The sequence below is a fragment of the Macaca fascicularis genome, chromosome 2 (genome assembly GCF_037993035.2).
Source record: "Macaca fascicularis isolate 582-1 chromosome 2, T2T-MFA8v1.1".
Taxonomy (NCBI): Eukaryota; Metazoa; Chordata; class Mammalia; order Primates; family Cercopithecidae; genus Macaca; species Macaca fascicularis.
This window is the reverse complement of record NC_088376.1, coordinates 53,773,669-53,797,084: the sequence shown is the minus strand read 5'-3', so window position 1 is coordinate 53,797,084 and position 23,416 is coordinate 53,773,669. Positions and strand designations below refer to the sequence as shown.

Sequence of the window (23,416 nt, the reverse complement as noted above, 5' to 3'; positions counted from 1 at the left end):
TGGGGAAATCAGACGGATGAAAGGAAAAATGGCTGTAGGTCACTGAGTAAGACACTGGGCAGCAAAACCTGGGCCTTGTGCCTGGTTATACTCCAAATTATAGCCCCAGCAAGGTTTGGCAGGCTTTTCAAAGTCCTGGTTTATTCTAACCTTTCTTGGGAGCAGGAGCAGTGTTGGTCAGATGGACAGACACATAAGGAATCTGTCCAAATGGCACCATGTGGATTTGGGCTCTTGGTGTACATGGATAACTGGGAAAAAGAGGAGAGAGACATGTAGGACTGATCCTACCATTTGTGAAGTCTTGGGCAAGAGTATGAATGAAAACCCACTTCTCTTCCCCTGCCTGGCTCCACTGCACACGGTAAAGAACCTGAAGCATATGAGTGTGGACACTGTACCATGTATCCAAGCTCTGACCATGCCTCTTGAAACAGCTATTCCTCAGCCACCGTTTGACCCTGAGAGGACTGACCCAGGAGAAATGACCACATAGGCCTTGAAAATGGGCTCAGGGCTATTTATGAAGTAAATTCCGGGGTCCCAGGAGTATGGACTAAAATGTGAGTTGGGCACGCCAGATGGGTATGTTCTATTGACTTCAAGGATTCCTTGTGCTATGGGAAGGAACCTCTCCAGAACAGAGACAGAGCAGAACCCTTTAAATGTGGAGCACAAAGCAGGAGCCCCTCTTGCTGGATTCAAAGGGTCGTACTGGAAGTGGGTAGGTTTAGTCCTATTCTCACATCACTCATATTCCTTACACACTTCTTTTATAGCCTTAGCAGCCATGCCACAAAGAGAAACTCTTCATGCGTATCTTTTGGTCCATAAGTCATAAATAGTTATCCTTGATCCCATGTCTTTTTTAGAGCTATGGACAGAGAGAAGCAAAAATATCCCAAGTTCACACTGAGTTGTCTCTCTTCATATCTCTTATCCCTTAGCAGTCACTGAAAGGTTATGAGACTCAGGCTGGGTTTTTATCCTCTGGCCCTGAAATGACGATGCTGACCTCGTGATCAACCCTAGAACCCAGAGCAAGATATCAGACTGTCCTCTCTACTACTAGACAGCACACTTTGTTTTGGGGGCTGTGTGCTTGAAATATTAGCTATGGCAAAAGACTTTGAGTCTTATGACACCCCAAGTAATTTTTACTTTAGGAATTTGAAGTACAGCCTTGCTGTAACGCTGTCTCCTTAACAAAGTACTACCTTTAAAATATTTAACAACTTGAAAAGGAAACCGAGCTTGAATTTTCCTTTCAGGTGCTCAGGAAATAGTGTTTCACTTCTGTCTGAAATTCACCATCTCCTCAGACAAAGAAGGCTCTTATGGTAAAAGCAGTGGCATTTTCTCCACAATTTTCGAATAAAAGATAAAGAGAAAACAGCACTGCAGCCTTTTTGTTAGGATCTAACAATAAAGCAATAATACGGTTTTGCCAGGGGAGAGCACTGGTTTTAAGCTTAGAATACAAAAATAGGCTGACAAAATTTTACAAAGGAATATTCTCAGCTACCACTCTGAGGATAGTAGAAAGTGAAATTTCAAGAAAATTACATTATGCAATTATTTGATGATGATTAAACTGATGGGCCAGTTCTATGTGAAATTCTAAAGTAGAAGAAATGTGATGTCGCCTTTTCTGCTCACCTCTCCCCTCATTCCTACCCCCCAATCTCTACCTCTACCCCAAACCCAGCCTGACCTTTGGGAAAGGAATGGGGGCTGTCACCTGCATGTCCTCTTGCCTGCAATGCTCTCCCCACACAGTCCAGCATCCCTCTGCTCAGCTAACTTTTCCTACAGCTCCTTCTGGCTCCTTCTAAGGACACTTCCATGATGCTGCCCACCCTCTCAGTAACAGCCTCCCTACTACCCGTTGATTACATGCACTGTAATTGGTTAGTAATTGATTTTATGTCCTCCGCCCAATTATACTCCATGGGAGCAGAAACCATGTGTATTTTCTTTAATGTTTAAATCTCCACAACTGTCCCCTATATAAGTCTAATGAATAAATGAACGAGTGAATTAATGAAAAGAAACTCAAGCCATTATGTTGCCACTCCTAGGATATTTGGATTAACTTTAACTGAAGAGTAAAAAGCATTTACCTGTCCTAAAGGAGACATAAAATCAGTGGAAGAGTATCCGGAGGGAAAAAAGACACTGTGATACGTTCTTTTATATTGCCTACCCTGATATAGTCAGGTGTTCCTGATATGGGGTGGGCTGGGGATTTGAAATAAAATTGCCTAATTTGACATAGTAAGTGGAGGAATCAGGATTTGAAACCAAATTGGTTTGACCTAAATCAAGCTATTATGATAAGGACTTGCAAGAAAAAAGGAATCCATAAAAACCATACGAATAGCTACCAATTAGTAAGCATTTATATGTGTCAATTACAATGCCAAATGCAAATCATGCTTTATTTATATTAACCACCTTTTATAGATGAAGAAACTGAGACCTGAATATTAAAATTGCCTACTTTTGCATAATAAGTAAAGGAATCAGGGTTTGAACCCAAATTGGTTTCACCTAAGGCAGAAAACTATCCCAGCAAGTCTCCTATTAACTGGAACCCTATTGTGGTGGCCTGGGGTAGAACAGTGGCTGTGGAAGTGCTGTGAAGTCCTGGTCATCCCATGTGCTCCTGATCTGGTCCCTCCTGCCACCTGCTTCTGCTCCCTGTGCCATCCACCCATCTGGAAGTCTCCCATTGTCCATCTTCAGGGGAGACACTCACCAGAGCTTCCAGCTTCCAGCCAGTATGGAGTGCCCCTGTCCCCCAGCAATCTCACCCAAATCACAGCTACATCTGTTAAGATTAGGCTACCAATGAGTGATAGATGAGGGGGAAAAATAATAATAGTGTACTAAATAAAACAAAATTTTTTTTTCTTACACATAAAAATCTGGAGGTTGAAGTCCAGGGCTGGTCCAGAGACTCCAAGATCTGGGATTTAGACTCCTTCTTTCTTGTTTTTCCACAGCGTATTTCTTCCATTTCTGGGGCCACATTGGTCCAAAATGTATGCTGGAGCTCCAGCCATTGCATCCATATTTCAGCCACAGCAAGGAGGAAGCAGGGAAGAAAGGACAGGCCCCTAATACCTGTATAGTTCAAGAAGACTTTCCCACCTATACATCCCAACCACCCTTAGTTGAACAATGCCGTCTTAATTCAAGACACTCACATGTCCAGCTAAAAATCTGAATTCTGTTACAAACAAGGAGAATAGAGATGTGCGCCCCCTCAACACCTTATCCATAGCTACCTTTGTTCAGGTTTTCCTTTGTGCTGCTGTGGCCAAGTGAAAGCCGAAGGAGCCGTGGTAACCCTTCTGAAGGGAGGCCCGGGGCCTTTCACAAGAGGTCGCATGATTGGCCTTTATCCTGCATGGCTGTGAAGTACAGAGAAATATTTTCTCTTGAAGCCACATCATAGCAGTGGCTGCTTTGTAGCCTGATTCCACCATTATGCCTTTAAAGTGCCTAGCAATTCAGCCTTCACATCATGCGAAGAGGAATATCTCCCAGTCTTTGTAAGATCAGTGTAATTCTAACCACCTCCTTACCCCCCACTGCACTCCTACACACACACACACAGATCTTCTTCACTCAGAGCAGAACCATAACCCAAGCACTACTACCTATAGATTGAAGAATCAGGCTCATGATTACAAATACGCAGTATTTTTTTTGTGGAGAATGTAAATGGGGATGATGGTAAGAGATTTCCTTGGTTTACACATTGACCCTCTTCCCTGGCCCTTACAGTCAGGAAATATTTGTCCCAACATGTTGTTTCTTCTGTTGCAGGCTCCTGTGGCTGTCTTGTCATGATATTGTTTGCCTCTGAAGTGAAAATCCACCACCTCTCAGAAAAAATTGCAAATTATAAAGAAGCGACTTATGTCTACAAAACACAAAGTGAAAAATATACCACCTCATTCTGGGTCGTTTTCATTTGCTTTTTTGTTCATTTTCTGAATGGGCTCCTAATACGACTTGCTGGATTTCAGTTCCCTTTCGCAAAATCTAAAGACACAGAAACAACTAATGTAGCTGCAGATCTAATGTACTGAAAGGCAAACCTTTCTATAATTTTACAAGGGGGTAGACTTGCATTGGTCACTTTTAGATGTGGTTAATTTTGTATATCCTTTTAGTCTGCATACATTAAAGCATCAGGACCCTCCATGACAATGTTTACAAATTATGTACTAAGGGTACAGGCTGGAAAGTAAGGCAAGCAGAAGGAAGGCTTTGAAAAGTTATTTTATCTGGTGGAAAATTGCTTGACCCAGGTAGTCAAAGGCAGTTGACTAGAATCGACAAATTGTTACTCCATATATATACACACACATATATATACACACACATATATATACATACACATATAATATACACACACATATACACACACATATACACACATATATATACACACACATATAATATACACACACATATACACACACACACATATATATACATATATACACACAAATGAAAGTGTAAGATGCCCTTCCATCAAAAAGGAATCAAAAGGCACATAGAATATATTTTAATAAAAACAAATACTATTTCTGATATATCCACACATTTGTTGCCACAGATTTCAGAAAACTGACCTGGAATCGCTTTCCTAAAACAGTTGTGTATTAAATGAACATCTATAAAATGTATCAACCCACTTTTTTAAAAAGTTTGTTTAAAGTATAGTCTTAGGCCAGGCATGGTGACTCACACCTGTAATCCCAGCACTTTGGGAGGCCAAGGTCGGAAGAACATTTGAGTTCAGGAGTTCAAGACCAGCCTGGGCAATATAGTGAGACCCTGTCACTAACAAAATTAAAAAATAAAATAAATATAAAATATAGGTTTTTTAAAAGCATAGTCTTATTAACCATGTCTGTTGGTCAAAATTTGCAAACTCTAAAAGAAGAAAGAACCAAGCTTAGGGTATTTTTCCTCCTGTGCCTGAGTCCCAGTTACATTCACGACAGTACTTTCAATGAAGATAATTGCTGGGACCACTGAGGAATCATGAAAAATGATCTCTACGAGTACACTTGATGCAAAAATGACTCATTGGGGGCTGTTTTTCTAGCTATAGTGTCTTGAGTACTAATATGCAATTATGAAAATTATATTAAATCTGGGATTATGATGGTATCACTGTGTCATCTTGGTCTTGGTCTGGCTGTCACCAAGCATGACCCAGGTCAATTTTTTTTTTCCCTGAATTACCCATCAAAGTGATCTGCAGCTGACTAAAGGCCACAGCTGAGCCTGGAACTGACCCTTCCTTCATCCTCAACCTGCTGTCCTCCAGAAAGCACCAACGAAAAAGCAGAGAATGACAGCAAACAGATCACCAGGGCTCTGACCACAGATGCTGGGTACTCAGCAGCCCTCATATAATAGGTTTGAAAGTGCTCCTTAAAATAAAACACCTTTTCCCTTTGGAACTATTTACAAGGATGAAATAACCATATACCTGAGAAATAACTTACTCTGGTGTCAATTTGCTGTTTGCCAGCAGACATCAGAACACACCGAGTTTCCAGATGCTGGTTTTTCCCCTTAAATCAGAAAACACACCTGGAGAATTTCTAGAAGACTACAATTCAGTCTAGCCGCAAAGGGGATTTTTTTTTTGGTAACAGGCTAGAGCCCAGTTCTGCAAGTCTACAGCTGAAATGGTCCAGTACAAAAGCACTGGAAATGAGGAGTGGGCTGGGAGGACAAGGACCATCTCCTGTGTGAGGAGTTGGCTGGAGGTGCCCAAGACCAGGTACCCTCTGCACTCTCATGGGATCCCTCTCTGTCTTCTTGGAGTTTTGAAAAACTGCTTCGAGCACCAGCCTTTTTTCTTTAGAAAGCAAGTCTCCAATTGTTCTCTGTTCTGTAAAAAGAGAAAGAAAAGCTGGAGCAGCTGCTGAAAAATCTAATGAGGACCTAAGAGGCAAACCCACCATGTTCCCTGGCTGCAAAGGAGAAGCAGGACTGTGAGACGCTCAAAAGGTCCCTGCAGAGCACACAGCACACAAAATAAAGCAGGAAACAACCTGGCACCAGCAGTGCACCCGTCTCCCTCTCTTCTTGTAGATGCAACACCTAGTCCCCTGGCCTATGGGGAGCCCTTAGAAGACGGGTCTGGCCAGGACACTCGTTCGTGGCTCCCGCTCGGTGGGAATCAAAGGCCCCGGGAATGACATTCATTTTGCTGGGACCGGCCCTCCCTCCCAAGGTGTCAGGGAGCCTTCTCACAAGGTCACAGGGCCCCCTGCTGGCACTGGGGAGGCAAACACCATGCCAGGTGGGGAGCCTGTTTCATTGTCTCAGACACCCTCATGTCATCATTAAGAACATCAGTGCTGATGATGCTGCCAGAAAGAATGGCAAGAAGAATGTATGAACACCGTCCTAGGTTCGTCCAGCTGGACCCAGCCAAGGCAAGATGTGTTCACCGGAAGAGGAGCAAGCTTCAGAATGAAGCAGAAACAGGTGCAGATGGTGCATTAGAATGAAGAGGAGGGGCACTGCTTACATCTGGGCTCTTACAGTTTGCAAAGGTCTTTTGCTCTTGTGGTGCCATCTGTTCCTCCAGGGAAGCTGCTTCCATGTCACATTCCAGGTGTTCAGCGCCTCTCAACATGGCCAGAGTCTCATACATTTATACAATCAAGGCAAGGGACAGTGCTATTATTCTCCTCTCCCTCTGTTCCTTTACCTGGTAAGAGGCTAGGAGAAGGAGACCACCACCCCTTCTTAACCCTGGTGGAGACAGAGGGTGCACACTGGCAGCGGTAGGGTGCACCAGCTCCAAGGTAAGCGTGGCTTGCTACTAGAATGGATATTTGTCCCAACCATTTACCTAGAGAAACCTGAATGAGAACCTAGGGATAGACTCCAGAGGGTGGAAAGTGGGGTGAGGGTGGGGGAAAGATTAACCTCCCTCTCAATTTTCCTCCCCCTCTCCCCTTCCAGTAAGATCCAGTGTTGTCAAAACAGTGCAGCTGCTATAATAGAAATGCTGCTTCAAGACCAGTCCCAAGCCTGGCCATGTTTCTCTAACTGCCTTGCTGCCCCTGGTCTCTTTTATTTAGATATCCTGGGGCCTGTACTAGTTCAGTGCCCGGTATCTGCTCTAGAGATGTGCCCATTCTCAAGCCCCTTTAACATGGCAGTTGGTCCTGGCTCAGGGCTGATGGGCCACCTCCATCAGTGACAAGGGACACAGCAATGCCGGTCAGTTTAGAGTAAAGGGTAGACAGAAAGACTGGGCAGCACTGGGATCTCTGCTTCTGGGCCAAAATCCCCCCTTGGAAAAAGCCCTCTTGCTCCTGTAAATAATGATGTAAACCAAATTAAATTATATTTTGATTTCAGACTTAGTGATAAATTCACACTTAGGCAACCAGACACATCCATGGGCGTCACAGCTCAGAGCTGGGATTTACTAGCCTATTTGGAAAGTCCGAAGACCCAAGTCAGAAATCTCCAGACTCTCCCCTGCCAGTCCTAGTGGACAGTATCAGGCCATGCTTATAGAGACCCCAGGGTGGAAGTGAGGTGAGGGATAACTATGATGCAGTTAAAAGGCAAGCGTCTTAAGAAATTGTTTCTTTGCTTGAATCTTGGTCTGAGGGATTTTGACCCACTCTGAAAGCAGTAGCCAGAATGAGTTACAAGTAGGTGCGCCCCTCACTCAGCAAAAGTCCACTCTTCCCACTGTAAGCCACAAACCTGATTGCAGAGAAGAGTGAGAGACTTGGGAGTTCCTGCTAGCAGTGTTCTCTCTCTCCTCTGGTATAGTTTGGAAGAGAGTGCACGGAGGAGGAGGCTTGGGCCCCTCAAGTAATTCAAGCCAGTGCCCTACCGGAAACATGCAATTTCAGGGTATGGCATTGCACTCTCCTCAGGTTCCAATTTATCATGAATTTTGCCTGTGCAAAAATGTGTAGCATAGCTAATCCAGAAGTGTGGATTCCAGGATGCCATGGCTGTCTGATTTGCACTTAAATTTGCCATCTTTCTATTTAGCCAAGTGTAATGAAAAGTGTGCCTTAATATAGGAAAGGACGGTGTCTGTTGCACATCCCAGGCCAAAGGCTCCAAGAGAATCAGCTGTATAGACTTTCATACAGCTGCCATATATCTGCCCCCTTTGCCCTTCTCCTCTGCAGTCACCCTCTCCCCTGCGGAAATTCTGTGTGTTCTTCACCAGTTTCCTCTTCTCTGGCGCACAAACAACTAAACTACATTTCCCAGTCTCCTTTGGAGTTGGGGCCAAGTGAGTATGGCTGTACCAATGACATGTTGGTTGAAGTGACCTGTGCCACTTTCAGGCCTGGCCCAGAAAAACATCCCATGCAATCCTCCAGCTCTCTCTTCTTCTGGTGCTGCATGCAGCCTTGGAATCTAAAGCAGGGGCGGGCTGCACTAGAGTACAAGAGTGGTAAATAAACTTTCTCTGTAAAGCCACTGATTTTTGGTGATTGTGACTGTAGCTTAGCCTAATTTAGCCTAGCCTAGCCAACAAGACCCCATTCTCCAAGAAAGCTCTTCTGCTGTCTGCCAGGGAGATGCTTCTCTAAGGCTCCCGAGGCATAGTCTATTCCAGTGCACCTCGCAGCATCTCCACTTGCTCCTCTCTGGGCCTCTGTCTTTTGTGGCCCTCTGGTCACATTACCCATCACCCACTGAAATGAAGACCGGAGAGTGAATTGTCTACATAAATAAGTAAAGACTAAATAAACACTTTTGCTTATGCTGCTGTCCTTCAAGATTCTTTACAAATGTGGGTTAATAAACCCTTTTTCATTATTCAAAAAGGATTTATCTTGCATCTCCTACAGATGTAGCTGTGTGTAAGGCACCAAATATTGGGACAGCTAATGTAAAAAGGGTAAGAATATATTTTTTTCTTGATTTTTGGTTGAGAACAGAGAATAATATCCTCTAAGACTTTCTATCTTTAGTTTCTGTTTAAAACTTCAGTATAGTATTAAGAAAAAGGCTTTTTAAGTTTGCCCATAACAGGAAAATCTGATGAAATTTTGTAACAAAGGAAATCATTAAAAAAAAATATATATCCTAGAGTTTCAATTTTCACAAAATGCTGAAAGAACTCTGTTACTTAATTAAATAATACTGAAAAAAAAAAAACCTTAAAAACAATGTATCAAGAAGAGCAGCTGGGAGATAGGGAGGCTTCCATCACCATCCGAATCTGGGAGGGTTCCCTCTAGAAGGCGTGGCTGCTCCCTCCTCCCGAAGGGGCGGGGCATTCAGATGAGGAATTTGCCGCAGTCCTGTGTCAGACTACATGTTGAGGCCCAGAGAAATGCTTCTCCTGCAGGTTGGTGGACAGGAGACCTGCTGTGTGCTGTCAACTTGGTCCTCTCCTGGGCAGAAATGAGGAGGCATTGGTCGCTGACTCAGTTTCCCCAACGTCCTCTCCTGCTGGAAAACAATGGTACTTGTTCTAGCAGAGATTCTAGGTTTATTCTAGGGGTACCTCCTCTTAAGTTTCTGCCTATCTCCAGCCCTTGGTATTTTCTAGCTAGTTTGGAGACAAAAACAAACTTATCCTGCAAGAATGTCACAGTTTTAAACCTAAACTCGTGACTATTGAACTTAAAAATCACTTTTATTCCCTGGATCCAGAGTCACTCACTTCTCCACAAAGCTGATGAGCAGTTACCTGGACTGAGCAGAGGTTTCTGGAGTATAAGGAAGCAAAACAAGCACAGGGGAGCATGAGAGCATATCCAAAAGAACCAGTGAAATATCCTTCCACCGCGCGCAGCAACTCTCAACTGGAAACTCCTTCTGATTTTTTGTAAGCAGTTAACAAACTTCATAGATGTCCTCCACCCCACACAATATGCTTATGTCCTTTGAAAAATACGTAAATATAAAAAAATAGAAAATGCACGCATGTCCTGTCAATTACCTCTCTATCCTTTACCACAACGGAAAGGCTTCCTATTTTACTTAATGTTTTGGTCAGGAAGTATTTAACATGAAAGAAAATATCCACCTAAACCATCCTAAGCAAAGAGCGAGAGAATGAGAATTAGAGATCCAATGGAAAGATACAGCAGCATCTCCTATGGCACTAGGATACTAGGGGAGTAAGTGCATTCAGGCCTCACGAAGGGGTAGATCCAGGAGCTGGAAAGTCAGTAGAAAGTAAATTTGCCTTCCCTCCCACTCCTCCCCTTACCACTGTGTTGGCATGGTACGCATGCGGGTGTGAATGTACGAGTGTGTGTGTGTGTGTGTGTGTGTGTGTGTGTGTGTGTGTGTGTGTGTCTAAGACCAAATGGTTCTGGCCCCTGTTTTTCTTTGTGCCTCTGAACAATTCACTTCTCTCTCTGCATACCAGATTTCTGTGCGTTTTCAAAGCATGAGGGGAAAAAAACCTCTTCAGCTTGAGGCCTACATTAATCCCCTAGATTCAGCACCAGCTTCCAATCCTTCAATCTCTCTGTTGCCCATTTCCAAATTCCAGGTGGGGAGGGAGAATCACAATGGTCCTGCCCAATTCTGGATCAGTTCTCCTTGATCAGGTGCCCACCCTTGCTCCACACAACTGAAGTGAGGGGGGGACGAGTCATGTCTGCAGGGCCTCGGTGCACAGTACGTGTGTGCGTGCACATGCAGGTGTGTGTGCACGTGTGTGTTTGTTGGGGGGGTCTCACAGAAGAGGATGTGAAGCTTGGCAGATACCCCAAAACTGTCCATAATGATTGGTAAAATAAAAATGTGATTCTGCATACTATACATTAACATTTATAGGAGTCTTTACATACAGTTTCACGCCTTATCATGACTGACCAAGTTGTCTTCCCAATTTCTAACCCAATTTATTGTTTTATAAAATCAGAGAAAGACATTGAGATTTTTCCATAGGGTTTAAACTTTTTCTGTGTATCTCATTCTTCAACATATCAGTTGAGTGACTGATACTTCCTTAATTTAAAACAAAAGCCCTCTAGATGGTTTCTAGTGAGTAGACAAAGCAGTTTTATTAATATTTCTAGATGTCTCTTCTATTCTAACAGGGGTTTTCATCCTTTCCCTGGTCTTCCCTCACCCACATTATAGCAGACCTATGGCCAAACCCACACATATGTAAGGAACAGGGCAAACCAATTAGGCTGAGCTGAGATTATTCTGATCAAATTTACAACTCACATTTCTCTGTAGGACACAGACATCAAGCCACCTTCTCCCCTCTCGCCTTACCCCCAGCTGTTCTGTGAATCACAACACATTCTTTTGCTCAGGAGACATGTGCAATGTCTGCCATAGGAATCTACAGACTCACTTTACACCATGGCATACTTGTCCCTCATTATTTTCTGGAGACTCAATATCAATTCACAAAGATTCAACCGCTGAACTCAAAGTGACACCTCTTCCAGCCTCATGAGTGGCATTTTGCTCATGACGTAGTCCTGTAGCACTGCCACAGAGCATCCTGATTCTGAAGGATACTTAGAAATATTGCCTTCTGGTCTCAGTATCAGGCATTAGCTGTTCTGCCAAAGAAAGGTTTTGTTTTTGTTGTTATGTGTTTGTCTTAATGGATCATATCATCACTCACTGTGGATTAGTCACTGCAAAGCCTGAGGTGACATCTGTGGCTCACCTGTGGCAGTATCTAGAATTTCACGGGTGTATTTTGTGTACTGGGAACTAGCTTTATTCCTGGCTCAGTTAGGTTCTGCTGCTTTTTATTCCATTTTTTTTCTTACTCATCTATCTTTTCAACTCCTAATTTATAATCTTTCCAAGAATCACATACACCTTTGTAAGTTGCTTTAAGGTTTTTAGAGCAAGGGATACAAATTTTACAAATCCAAATCTTACCATCATACAGTACTAAAGCTACATGAGAATAAGAAGAAATGTAAGTAAATTATAACCCATTTCTCAAAATGCTTTTACATCACATAAATTGTTTTGTCCACTGCTAAATCCTCTTCCCTTGAACAATGCCTCACATGTGCTGAGCACTTACAAACCTGAATGACTATGGGTCAATTTCAATCCTCCTTTCTGTTGCAGAGAACTGACTGTTTCCAACCTCAGCTGAGGTTCCCATACACAGTCAGCTTCCTGCCATTGCCATTTTCCTTAATTTCCATCTAACTCTAAATCTGATGAAGCTTTCACACCTTCATTTTGAAGCAGGTGACTATTTTGAGTCATAAGATCTATTGTCCTGCCATATCTTCCTGATCCTTTGCCAGTAACTGCCCACAGCACTCAAGAGAAGATGCTGATGCTTGTTCTAATGAATGAATCAAATGACTCATAAGATATTGATTAAGCTTCAACCATGTGTCCTGCATGAAAGAAAAATACAGGGCACAGCCCCTGCTCTTAGAACTCAAATCAGTTTCCAAAAATCACAGAAACTATACTGCTACTAAAGTACAGATTGTTTTCTCAGTAAGTAAATTCAAGTTAAACCAGCTTGATGAAGTGGAAAGGCCACTAGGTTTAAACCCAAACTCTTCCTCTCACCAGTTCTGAGCCTGGGGTGTCACTGAACTTTTCCTGAACTTTGTTTACCTATCAGAAAGTAATTTAAATGTGTCCAAACTGCCCCCATATATATGCATATAAATAGCCATCACACTAGCCTTAATTTCCAATTTTTGATGGCTCTTACAAGCCCCTCCAAGTAGAGAACCAAGGCATTGCTCCCCAGCCCTGTCCACTCCCCAAGTGCCTCCCCTTCCATTCTGGGAGTTTCTAAATCCTCCTGCATCCCCAGGAACAAGTCTGTCATCCCAGTTTCCACACCAAGGCAGCTCACAGCTGACCCGATCCTGAGGCTTCTGTGAGAAGATTGCTTGGCTGAAGCAAAGGATTTGTTCACTGAGGGATGCTCTGCAACCCAGGGTTCTAGAATAGGCTGAGGCCTGCAGTAGAGTGGGGTCATGGTAGAGAACAGCTCCTCCCACAGTTATGGCACTCCCAGTCTTCTGTGCCCCTAACCACCTTGCTTCTGTCTGAGATGCCACATGTCTGCTTGCATTCTCTCTTGTCACAGGTCCCTCTTTTCTCCTCTCCAGGTACCTAGCTACAACATTTCCTTGTGTGACCAAAAAGGAGAAGCCTCATGCCCATCAGCTCTCATTAATGTCTTATCAATGCATCCAGAAGGGTCCCCAGCCCACACTGTGTAGAGTCAGGATTCAATCCACAGTTGGATTATCCACTACATGAAAGAGGATCCACCCAAAAGATCTCTACAGGGTCAATGCTTGCAAGGAATCCTGTGCTTCCTTGGGAGCACTGAACCACCAGACAGTGCAGTGCATCGTAGGAGCATTTATTTCTGCTGTGCTGTGGTGAGCAGAGGGGTCCAGGGCCCGCCACAACCAGGTGGACATTTGCAACTCCGTTTTGTACACGGTCCCACCATGCAGACCAAGAAGACAAGAAGATGAGCAGTCAGTATTTTAAGCCTCATTATGCCCTATTCATTGTTAAGCTTTCTTCCTCCCTTTTTTCTTCTTCTTTTATATTAGCATGACTTCCCTTTTTTCCTTTAAGCAGTAAAAGGTTTATATCATATTTTTAAAACGGCTTGCTTGAGAAATTGGAAGTTTCTCTGTAGGGCACCTTGAGGGCTTTCCAAATCTGCTCCCTGCTCAGAAGTTCAAAGCTATATCTTCAGTACCTCATGAGTTGCAAATACTCCAGATTCTAAGTCAAATTAATCACTGCCTTCAGCTGAAGTATCATCCTGACACCTAGGGAGGACCGTGTTGATTTAGCAAGCTGATAGAGTTGAGGAAAGCAGAGGCAATGCTGATTTAAATCTATCCAACCATGGAGAGGTGCTCGGTGTTCTGATGGAGGCTAACTCTGTGGCAGCAGCACAGAGGATGCAAGCACACATCCTGGAAAGGTGGGTCTTCTGCGTGTCAGAGTTTATCCAGCAGATCACTGAAGTGAAATGACATAGTCTGATCTGCATTACAGAACAACATGCTGGGGCCTGTCGAGGAGGGATAGGAACAGAACCTGATCAACCAATGAGAACATTTTACAGAAACTCACCCAAAAGATTATGAGAGTCGGACTCAGACAGTAGATGGATACAGAAATGTGTATCATGGAAATGTGCAGTCAAGATTTGCTGATGGATCAAACGTCAAGAGTGAGGAACAGACTCTATTTGAAGTCAAGCTCTGTTCTGAATTGAAGTCTCTCCTACTGCAGTAGCTCAAATATTAAGTTGGTGCAAAAGTTAATTGTGTTTTCCGCCATTACATTCAATGCCAAAGCCTGCAATTACTTTTGCAGCAACCTAATAAAATCTGTCTTGCTGTTTTTAATGAGTGTTCAATGAAAAAAAAATTCTATTACACACACACAAGCCACCCAAATGTTACAAGTGGATGATGGGTGAGAATACCGAAGGTAGAACTGAAGCAGCAGAAGTGGGACCCAAAGTTCAGTGAGGCAATCGGAGATTTCATGCAAGAGTTCAAAATGCTTGGGTGGTGCCTCAAAGGGCTCGGAGCAATAGCCAGGTGAATGCAGTAGAGTGGGGTCAAGGAGCCAGGTCTTCTGCCTTCACACACTGTAGCTAAGCTTGCTTTGTACTGCAGTGTGATGTGGCTACTTACATTTGTGAGGATGCCCCTATGTGGACAAGCACACAAGCAAACTAGGTAGCCCCCCTGCATCACATGGTGTTAAGCAGAGGTGTAGGGGGTTGAAAGCTCTTCACTTTCTTCAGAAACTCCACTTCCTCCTCTCTTTCCCAATGTATACAATGTCTTTATCAGGGAAACATACATTTTATTATGTAATAGAATTAAGGCTACACAGTCACTCTGGGAGAGGCAGAGATCTACAAATTCACAATTTTTTTACAGTGTCAATGATTGCTGTCGGAATATTTTTGAATGACTAATTTTGATTGGAGAAAGAGAATGGAAACGAGGAAGAAACCAATTTACCTTTCACCCTGAGGGGGTGAAAAGGGCACAGATTTATAAGACTAAAGCACCAAATATTAAACTTTGTCAATGTTGCCAATAATAAAATTGCTTACTTAAGACTCTTGTAAGAAAGAGAAATTACTCTAACAAATTTAAGCAAAGAAATGAATGTGCTGAAGGAATAAGGTATTTCTCAGAGTATGAGGACTTTTGGCCTCCAGGAGTTGGGAAGGAAGACTCTAGTACCCCAGGTATGTCAGTGGTTTCTCTACAGACCTCAGCCACTAGTAGGACTCTGTCATCATTATATGACCCTTAAGTCAAAATGCTATATCTCCAAAAGAAATAATCAAGCTTGTGAAGGATAAGAGTCCATGCCTGAACCAATGAACTGTGGTCAGGGTTGGGGTCCTGTGCAGATTCCTGGGGCTCCCTCTGTGAGAAAGGAGCTGGTCAGATTGGGGAAAAGTACACATCACACTGGAGCACCCTCCCTGCCCTATTTCCCAGCCACGTGGCTCCTCACCCTTTGCAAACCCCAAGTCTCCATGACTCTCTTTGAATCCTTACAATGGTCACATAAGGTAGGCTAAGCAGGGACTCTGCTGTGATGCAATGATGCCTTCTTCAGAGGGAGGAAGATGAGGCTTACAAAGGTTAGTCAACTTACCCAAGGTCGCAAGTAGACTAAATAAGTGAGGCAGGACTTATCCACATCTCCTGGGCTGCAAAACCAATTATGTGAATGTGGGTATGGGGGACAAGTGACTGAACCAGTAGAAATACATGAGCAATAGGTGAATGGGTGTCCATATCAGAACCACCAGGAGTGAATGAATATGCTTACTTGGGCCCCCAAACCAAGCTGTTGATGAGAAGGCAGGGAGAAGGGGAGGAAGGACAAGAATACAGATGGAAGAAAGGGAAAGGCAAGAAATAGGCTCAGATCAAGAGGAAGGTTTCCGGAGTCCGCACGTAAGCACTTCTGTAAGGCATCCAAGGCAGAGACTTTTCATGGCCCCCCACCAGTTATCTTCCCTTTCCTATGCAGTAACAGTGTTCTTAGTAGAATGGATGGCTGTCCAACCTAAGGCTACATTTCCAACCTCCCTTGCAACCAGCAGTCACATGATTCTGGCCTAAGGGATGTGAGCAAAAGTAACATGTACAAATTCTGTGTCATGCCCTTATAGGTCACGTCCTTTCTCCCTTTCCCCTTCCTATATTCTGGAATGCAGAGTTAATGGCAGGAAACAAAGCAGCCATATTGGACCATGAGATGCAAGCCAAGTATGAGGATGGCAGGGCTACAGAATGTAAGGAGCCTAGATGCCTCATAACTGAGAAACCATCACACCAATCCTGTCAACCCAGACTTACTTTCAAGTCTAAGAAATAATTTCATAGCAGTCATAGTAAAGAAATAATAATCATGCATGGTGTCATAGTAAACATCCCATAATTGCTAAATGCTTACATGATTAATATGCCAGCTAGAAATACAAAATAAAAAGTAGGTATAATTGGCCGGGTGTGGTGGCTCATGCCTGTAATCCCAGCACTTTCGGAGGTTGAGGCGGGTAGATCACAATGTCAAGAGATAGAGACCATCCTGGCCAACACGGTGAAACCCTGTCCTTACTAAAGTACAGACATTAGCCGGGCATGGTGGCATGCACCTGTAGTCTCAGCTACTCAGGAGGCTGAGGCAGGAGAATTGCTTAAACCCAGGAGGCGTAGGTTGCAGTGAGCCAAAATCACACCACTGCACTCCAGCCTGGGCAACAGAGTGAGACTCCATCTTAAAAAAAAAAAAAAAAAAAAAAAAAGTAGGTATAATTGATTAGGGAATAAGAATTTATCTGCTCTTCAAGATGGCTGAATAGGAATAGCTCCAGCCTCCAGCTCCCAGCGTGAGCAACACAGAAGATGGGTGATTTCTGCATTTTCAACTGAGGTACTGGGTTCATCTCACTGGGACGTGTCAGACAGTTGGCGCTGGTCTGTGGGTGCAGCCCGACCAGCCAGAGCTGAAGCAGGGCGAGGCATCACCTCACCAGGGAAGCACAAGGGGGAAGGGAATTCCTTTTCCTAGCCAAAGGAAATTGAGACACACAACACCTGGAAAATCGGGTAACTCCCACCCCAATACTGCACTTTACCAAGGGTCTTAGCAAACAGCACACCAGGAGATTATATCCCACACCTGGCCCAGAGGGTCCCACGCCCACGGAGCCTCCCTCATGGCTAGCACAACAGTCTGAGATCTAACTGCAAGGCGGCAGCAAGGCTGGGGGAGGAGCGCCCACCATTGCTGAGGCTTAAGTAGGTAAACAAAGCTGCCGGGAAGCTCGAATTGGGTGGAGCCCACCACAGCTCAAGGAAGCCTGCCTGCTTCTGTAGACTCCTCCTCTGGGGACAGGGCATAGCTAAACAAAAGGCAGCAGAAACTTCGGCAGAGGTAAATGCCCCTGTCTGACAGCTTTGAAGAGAGCAGTGGATCTCCCAGCATGGAGGTTGAGATCTGAGAACGGGCAGACTGCCTGCTCAAGTGGGTCCCTGACCCATGAGTAGCCTAACTGGGAGACATCCCCCACTAGGTGCAGACCAGCACCTCACACCTCACACGGTGGGGTACACCCCTGAGACGAAGCTTCCAGAGCAAGAATCAGACAGCAACACTTGCTGTTCAGCAATATTCTATCTTCCGCAGCCTCTGCTGCTGATACCCAGGCAAACAGGGTCTGGAGTGGACCTCAGGCAAACTCCAACAGACCTACAGCTGAGGGTCCTGACTGTTAGAAGGAAAACTAACAAACAGAAAGGACACCCACACCAAAACCCCATCAGTACCTCACCATCATCAAAGACCAAAGGCAGATAAAACCACAAAGATGGGGAAAAAGCAGGGCAGAAAAGCTGGAAATTCAAAAAATCAGAGCACATCTCCCCCTCCAAAGGAATGCAGCTCATCGCCAGCAATGGAACAAAGTTGGATGGAGAATGACTTTGACGAGTTGAGAGAAGAAGGCTTCAGTCGATCAAACTTCTCAGAGCTAAAGGAGGAACTATGTAACCAGTGCAAAGAAAGTAAAAACCTTGAAAAAAGAATGGATGAATGGATAACTAGAATAATCAATGCAGAGAAGACCTTAAAAGAACTGATAGAGATGAAAACCATAACACAAGAACTATGTGACAAATGCACAAGCTTCAGGAACCGACTCTATCAACTGGAAGAAAGAGTATCAGCGATTGAAGACCAAATGAATGAAATGAAGCGAGAAGTGTAGAGAAAAAAGAGTAAAAATAAATGAACAAAGCCTCCAAGAAATATGGGATTATGTGAAAAGACCAAATCTACATCTGATTGGTGTGCCTGAAAGTGACAGGGAAAACGGAACCAAGTTGGAAACCACTCTGCAGGATATCATCCAGGAGAATTTTCCCAACCTAGTAAGGCAGGCCAACATTCAAATTCAGGAAATACAGAGAACGCCACAAAGATACTCCTCAAGAAGAGCAACTCCAAGACACATAATTGCCAGATTCACCAAAGTGGAAATGAAGGAAAAAATGTTAAGGGCAGCCAGAGAGAAAGGTCGGGTTACACACAAAGGGAAGCCCATCAGACTAACAGTACATCTCTTGGCAGAAACTCTCCAAGCCAGAAGACAGTGGGGGGCAATATTCAACATTCTTAAAGAAAAGAATTTTCAACCCAGAATTTCATATCCAGCCAAACTAAGTTTCATTAGTGAAGGAGAAATAAAATCCTTTACAGACAAGCAAATGCTTAGAGATTTTGTCACCACCAGGCCTGCCCTACAAGAGATCCTGAAGGAAGCACTAAACATGGAAAGGAACAACCGGTACCAGCCACTGCAAAAACATGTCAAAATGTAAAGTCCATTGATGCTAGGATGAAACTGCATCAACCAGCGAGCAAAATAACCAGCTAATATCATAATGACAGGATCAAGTTCACACGTAACAATATTAACCTTAAATATAAATGGACTAAATGGTCCAATTAAAAGACACAGACTGGCAAATTGGATAAAGAGTCAAGACCCATCAGTTTGCTGTATTCAGGAAACCCATCTCACATGCAGAGACACACAAAGGCTCAAAATAAAGGGATGGAGGAAGATCTACCAAACAAATGGAAAACAAAAAAAAAGCAGGGGTTGCAATCCTAGTCTCTGCTAAAACAGACTTTAAACCATCAAAGATCAAAAGAGACAAAGAAGGCCATTACATAATGGTAAAGGGATCAATTCATCAGGAAGAGCTAACTATCCTAAATATATATGCACCCAATACAGGAGCACCCAGATTCATAAAGGAAGTCCTTAGAGACTTACAAAGAGACTTAGACTCCCATGCAATAATAATGGGAGACTTTAACATCCCACTGTCAACATTAGACAGATCAATGAGACAGAAAGTTAACAAGGATATCCAGGAATTGAACTCAACTCTGCACCAAGCAGACCTAAGAGACATCTACAGAACTCTCTACCCCAAATCAACAGAATATACATTCTTCTTAGCACCACATCACACTTATTCCAAAATTGACCACATAGTTGGAAGTAAAGCACTCCTCAGCAAATGTAAAAGAACAGAAATTATAACAAACCACAGTGCAATCAAACTAGAACTCAGGACTAAGAAACTCAATCAAAACCGCTCAACTACATGGAAACTGAACAACCTGCTCCTGAATGACTACTGGGTACGTAACGAAATGAAGGCAGAAATAAATAAGTTCTTTGAAACCAATGAGAACAAAGATACAACATACCAGAATCTCTGGGACACATTTAAAGTGGTGTGTAGAGGGAAATTTATAGCACTAAATGCCCACAAGAGAAAGCAGGAAAGATCTAAAATTGACACCCTAACATCACAATTAAAAGAACTAGAGAAGCAAGAGCAAACACGTTCAAAAGCTAGCAGAAGGCAAGAAATAACTAAGATCAGAGCAGAACTGAAGGAGATAGAGACACAAAAAACCCTCCAAAAAATCAATGAATCCAGGAGCTGGTTTTTTGAAAAAATCAACAAAATTGATAGACCGCTAGCAAGACTAATAAAGAAGAAAAGAGAGAAGAATCAAATAGATGCAAAAAAAAATGATAAAGGGGATTTCACCACCGACCCCACAGAAATACAAACTACCATCAGAGAATACTATAAACACCTCTATGAAAATAAACTAGAAAACCTAGAAGAAATGGACACTTACACTCTCCCAAGACTAAACCAGGAAGAAGTTGAATCCCTGAATAGACCAATAGCAGGCTCTGAAATTGAGGCAATAATTAATAGCCTACCAACCAAAAAAAGCCCAGGACCAGACGGATTCACAGACGAATTCTACCAGAGGTACAAGGAGGAGTTGGTACCACTCCTTCTGAAACTATTCCAATCAATAGAAAAAGAGGGAACCCTCCCTAACTCATTTTATGAGGCCAACATCATCCTGATACCAAAGCCTGACAGAGATACAACAAAAAAAGAGAATTTTAGACCCATATCCCTGATGAACATCGATGCAAAAATCCTCAATAAAATACTGGCAAACTGAATACAGCAGCACATCAAAAAGCACTTATCCACCATGATCAAGTGGGCTTCATCCCTGGGATGCAAGGCTGGTACAACATACACAAATCAATAAACGTAATCCAGCATATAAACAGAACCAAACAGAACCAAAGACAAAAACCACATGATTATCTCAATAGATGCAGAAAAGGCCTTTGACAAAATTCAATAGCCCTTCATGCTAAAAACTCTCAATAAATTCGGTATTGATGGAACACATCTCAAAATAATAAGAGCTATTTATGACAAACCCACAGCCAATATCATACTGAATGGGCAAAAACTGAAAGCACTCCCTTTGAAAACTGGCACAAGACAGGGATGCCCTCTCTCACCACTCCTATTCAACATAGTGTTGGAAGTTCTGGCTAGGGCAATCAGGCAAGAGAAAGAAACCAAGGGTATTCAGTTAGGAAAAGAAGAAGTCAAATGGTCCCTGTTTGCAGATGACATGATTGTATATTTAGAAAATCCCATTGTCTCAGCCCATAATCTCCTTAAGTTGATAAGCAACTTCAGCAAAGTCTCAGGATACAAAATCAATGTGCAAAAATCACAAGCATTCTTATACACCGGTAACAGACAAACAGAGAGCCAAATAATGAATGAACTCCCCATTCACAAGAGCTTCAAAGAGAATAAAATACCTAGGTATCCAACTTACAAGGGATGTAAAGGACCTCTTCAAGGAGAACTACAAACCACTGCTCAGTGAAATAAAAGAGGACACAAACAAATGGAAGAACATACCATGCTCATGGATAGGAAGAATCAATATTGTGAAAATGGCCATACTGCCCAAGGTAATTTATAGATTCGATGCCATCTCTATTAAGCTACCAATGACTTTCTTCACAGAATGGGAAAAAACTGCTTTAAAGTTCATATGGAACCAAAAAAGAGCCTGCATTGCCAAGACAATCCTAAGCCAAAAGAACAAAGCTGGAGGCATCACGCTACCTGACTTCAAACTATACTACAAGCCTACAGTAACCAAAACAGCATGGTACTGGTACCAAAACAGAGATATAGACCAATGGAACAGAACAGAGCCCTCAGAAATAATACCACACATCTACAGCCATCTGATCTTTGATAAACCTGACAAAAACAAGAAATGGGGAAAGGATTCCCTATTTAATAAATGGTGCTGGGAAAATTGGCTAGCCATAAGTAGAAAGCTGAAACTGGATCCTTTCCTTGCTCCTTATATGAAAATTAATTCAAGATGGATTAGAGACTTAAATGTTAGACCTAAAACCATACAAACCCTAGAAGAAAACCTAGGTAATACCATTCAGGACATAGGCATGGGCAAGGACTTCATGTCTAAAACACCAAAAGCAATGGCAACAAAAGCCAAAATTGACAAATGGGATCTAATTAAACTAAAGAGGTTCTGCATAGCAAAAGAAACTACCATCAGAGTGAACAGGCAACCTACAGAATGGGAGAAAACTTTTGCAATCAACTCATCTGACAAAGGGCTAATATCCAGAACCCATAAAGAACTCAATCAAATTTACAAGAAAAAACCAAACAACCCCATCAAGAAGTGGGCAAAGGATATGCACAGACACTTCTCAAAAGAAGACATTCATACAGCCAACAGACACATGAAAGAATGCTCAACACTCACCATCAGAGAAATGCAAATCAAAACCACAATGAGATACCATCTCACACCAGTTAGAATGGCAATCATTAAAAAATCAGGAAACAACAGGTGCTGGAGAGGATGTGGAGAAATAGGAACACTTTCACACTGTTGGTGGGACTGTAAACTAGTTCAACCATTGTGGAAAACAGTGTGGTGATTCCTCAAGGATCTAGAACTAGAAATACCATTTGACCCAGTCATCCCATTACTGGGTATATACCCAAAGGATTATAAGTCATGCTGCTATAAAGACACATGCACACGTATGTTTATTGCGGCACTATTCACAATAGCAAAGACTTGGAATCAACCCAAATGTCCATCAGTGACAGACTGGATTAAGAAAATGTGGCACATATACACCATGGAATACTATGCAGCCATAAAAAAGGATGAGTTCGTGTCCTTTATGGGGACATGGATGCAGCTGGAAACCATCATTCTCAGCAAACTATCGCAAGAACAGAAAACCAAATGCCGCATGTTCTCACTCATAGGTGGGAATTGAACAGTGAGATCACTTGGACACAGGAAGGGGAACATCACACACCGGGTCCTATTGTGGGCGGGGGGAGGGATAGCATTAGGAGATATACCTAATGTAAATGACGAGTTAATGGGTGCAGCACACCAACATGGCACATGTATACATATGTAACAAACCTGCACGTTGTGCACATGTACCCTAGAACTTAAAGTATAATAATAAAAAAAAGTCAACAAGCAAAAAAAAAAAAATTATCTGCTCTTTATGTAAAAATTACAAATGACTATATATCAATAATAAAATTATTAATAATGTATATTCCATCAATTAAAATTTTTAAATGCTTGAAACTTTTGACACAACTGTTCTTCAGGAAATTTTTTCTCATATGGAAACTTGTTCTCAGGTATTTTGTAAATCCAGCTATGATGATTGTAATGGTATATTTTTGGCACTTATGTGAGCTTTTTCATAGACTAAATTTCTTTAAAGTATAAATTTTTAATCACTGGTTATGAACATCAAATATTTTAAACTTTTTACTATGGAAAATTTCAAATATACACACAATTATTGAAAGTAGTATAATGAATCCTAGGTACCCATTACACATATTCAACTACCAACTCCTGGATGATTTTGTTT

At 42.7% G+C, this 23,416-nt stretch overlaps 1 protein-coding gene and 1 long non-coding RNA gene across 3 annotated transcripts in view; one reads left to right on the top strand and one right to left on the bottom strand.

Moving 5' to 3' along the window:
• The window catches only part of CLRN1 (clarin 1), a 44,312-nt gene extending 39,116 nt beyond the window's left edge, over positions 1-5,196 (top strand). For both annotated transcript variants that reach the window (XM_005546097.4, XM_045386777.2), the window contains one exon: positions 3,838-5,196. In XM_005546097.4, coding sequence (XP_005546154.2) covers positions 3,838-4,103 — 266 coding nt within the window. In that variant the 3' untranslated portion in view covers positions 4,104-5,196. The remainder of the gene's footprint in view (positions 1-3,837) is intronic.
• Positions 1-23,416, bottom strand: part of LOC135969651 (uncharacterized) — a 162,289-nt gene that overhangs the window by 76,730 nt on the left and 62,143 nt on the right. The window lies entirely within an intron of this gene.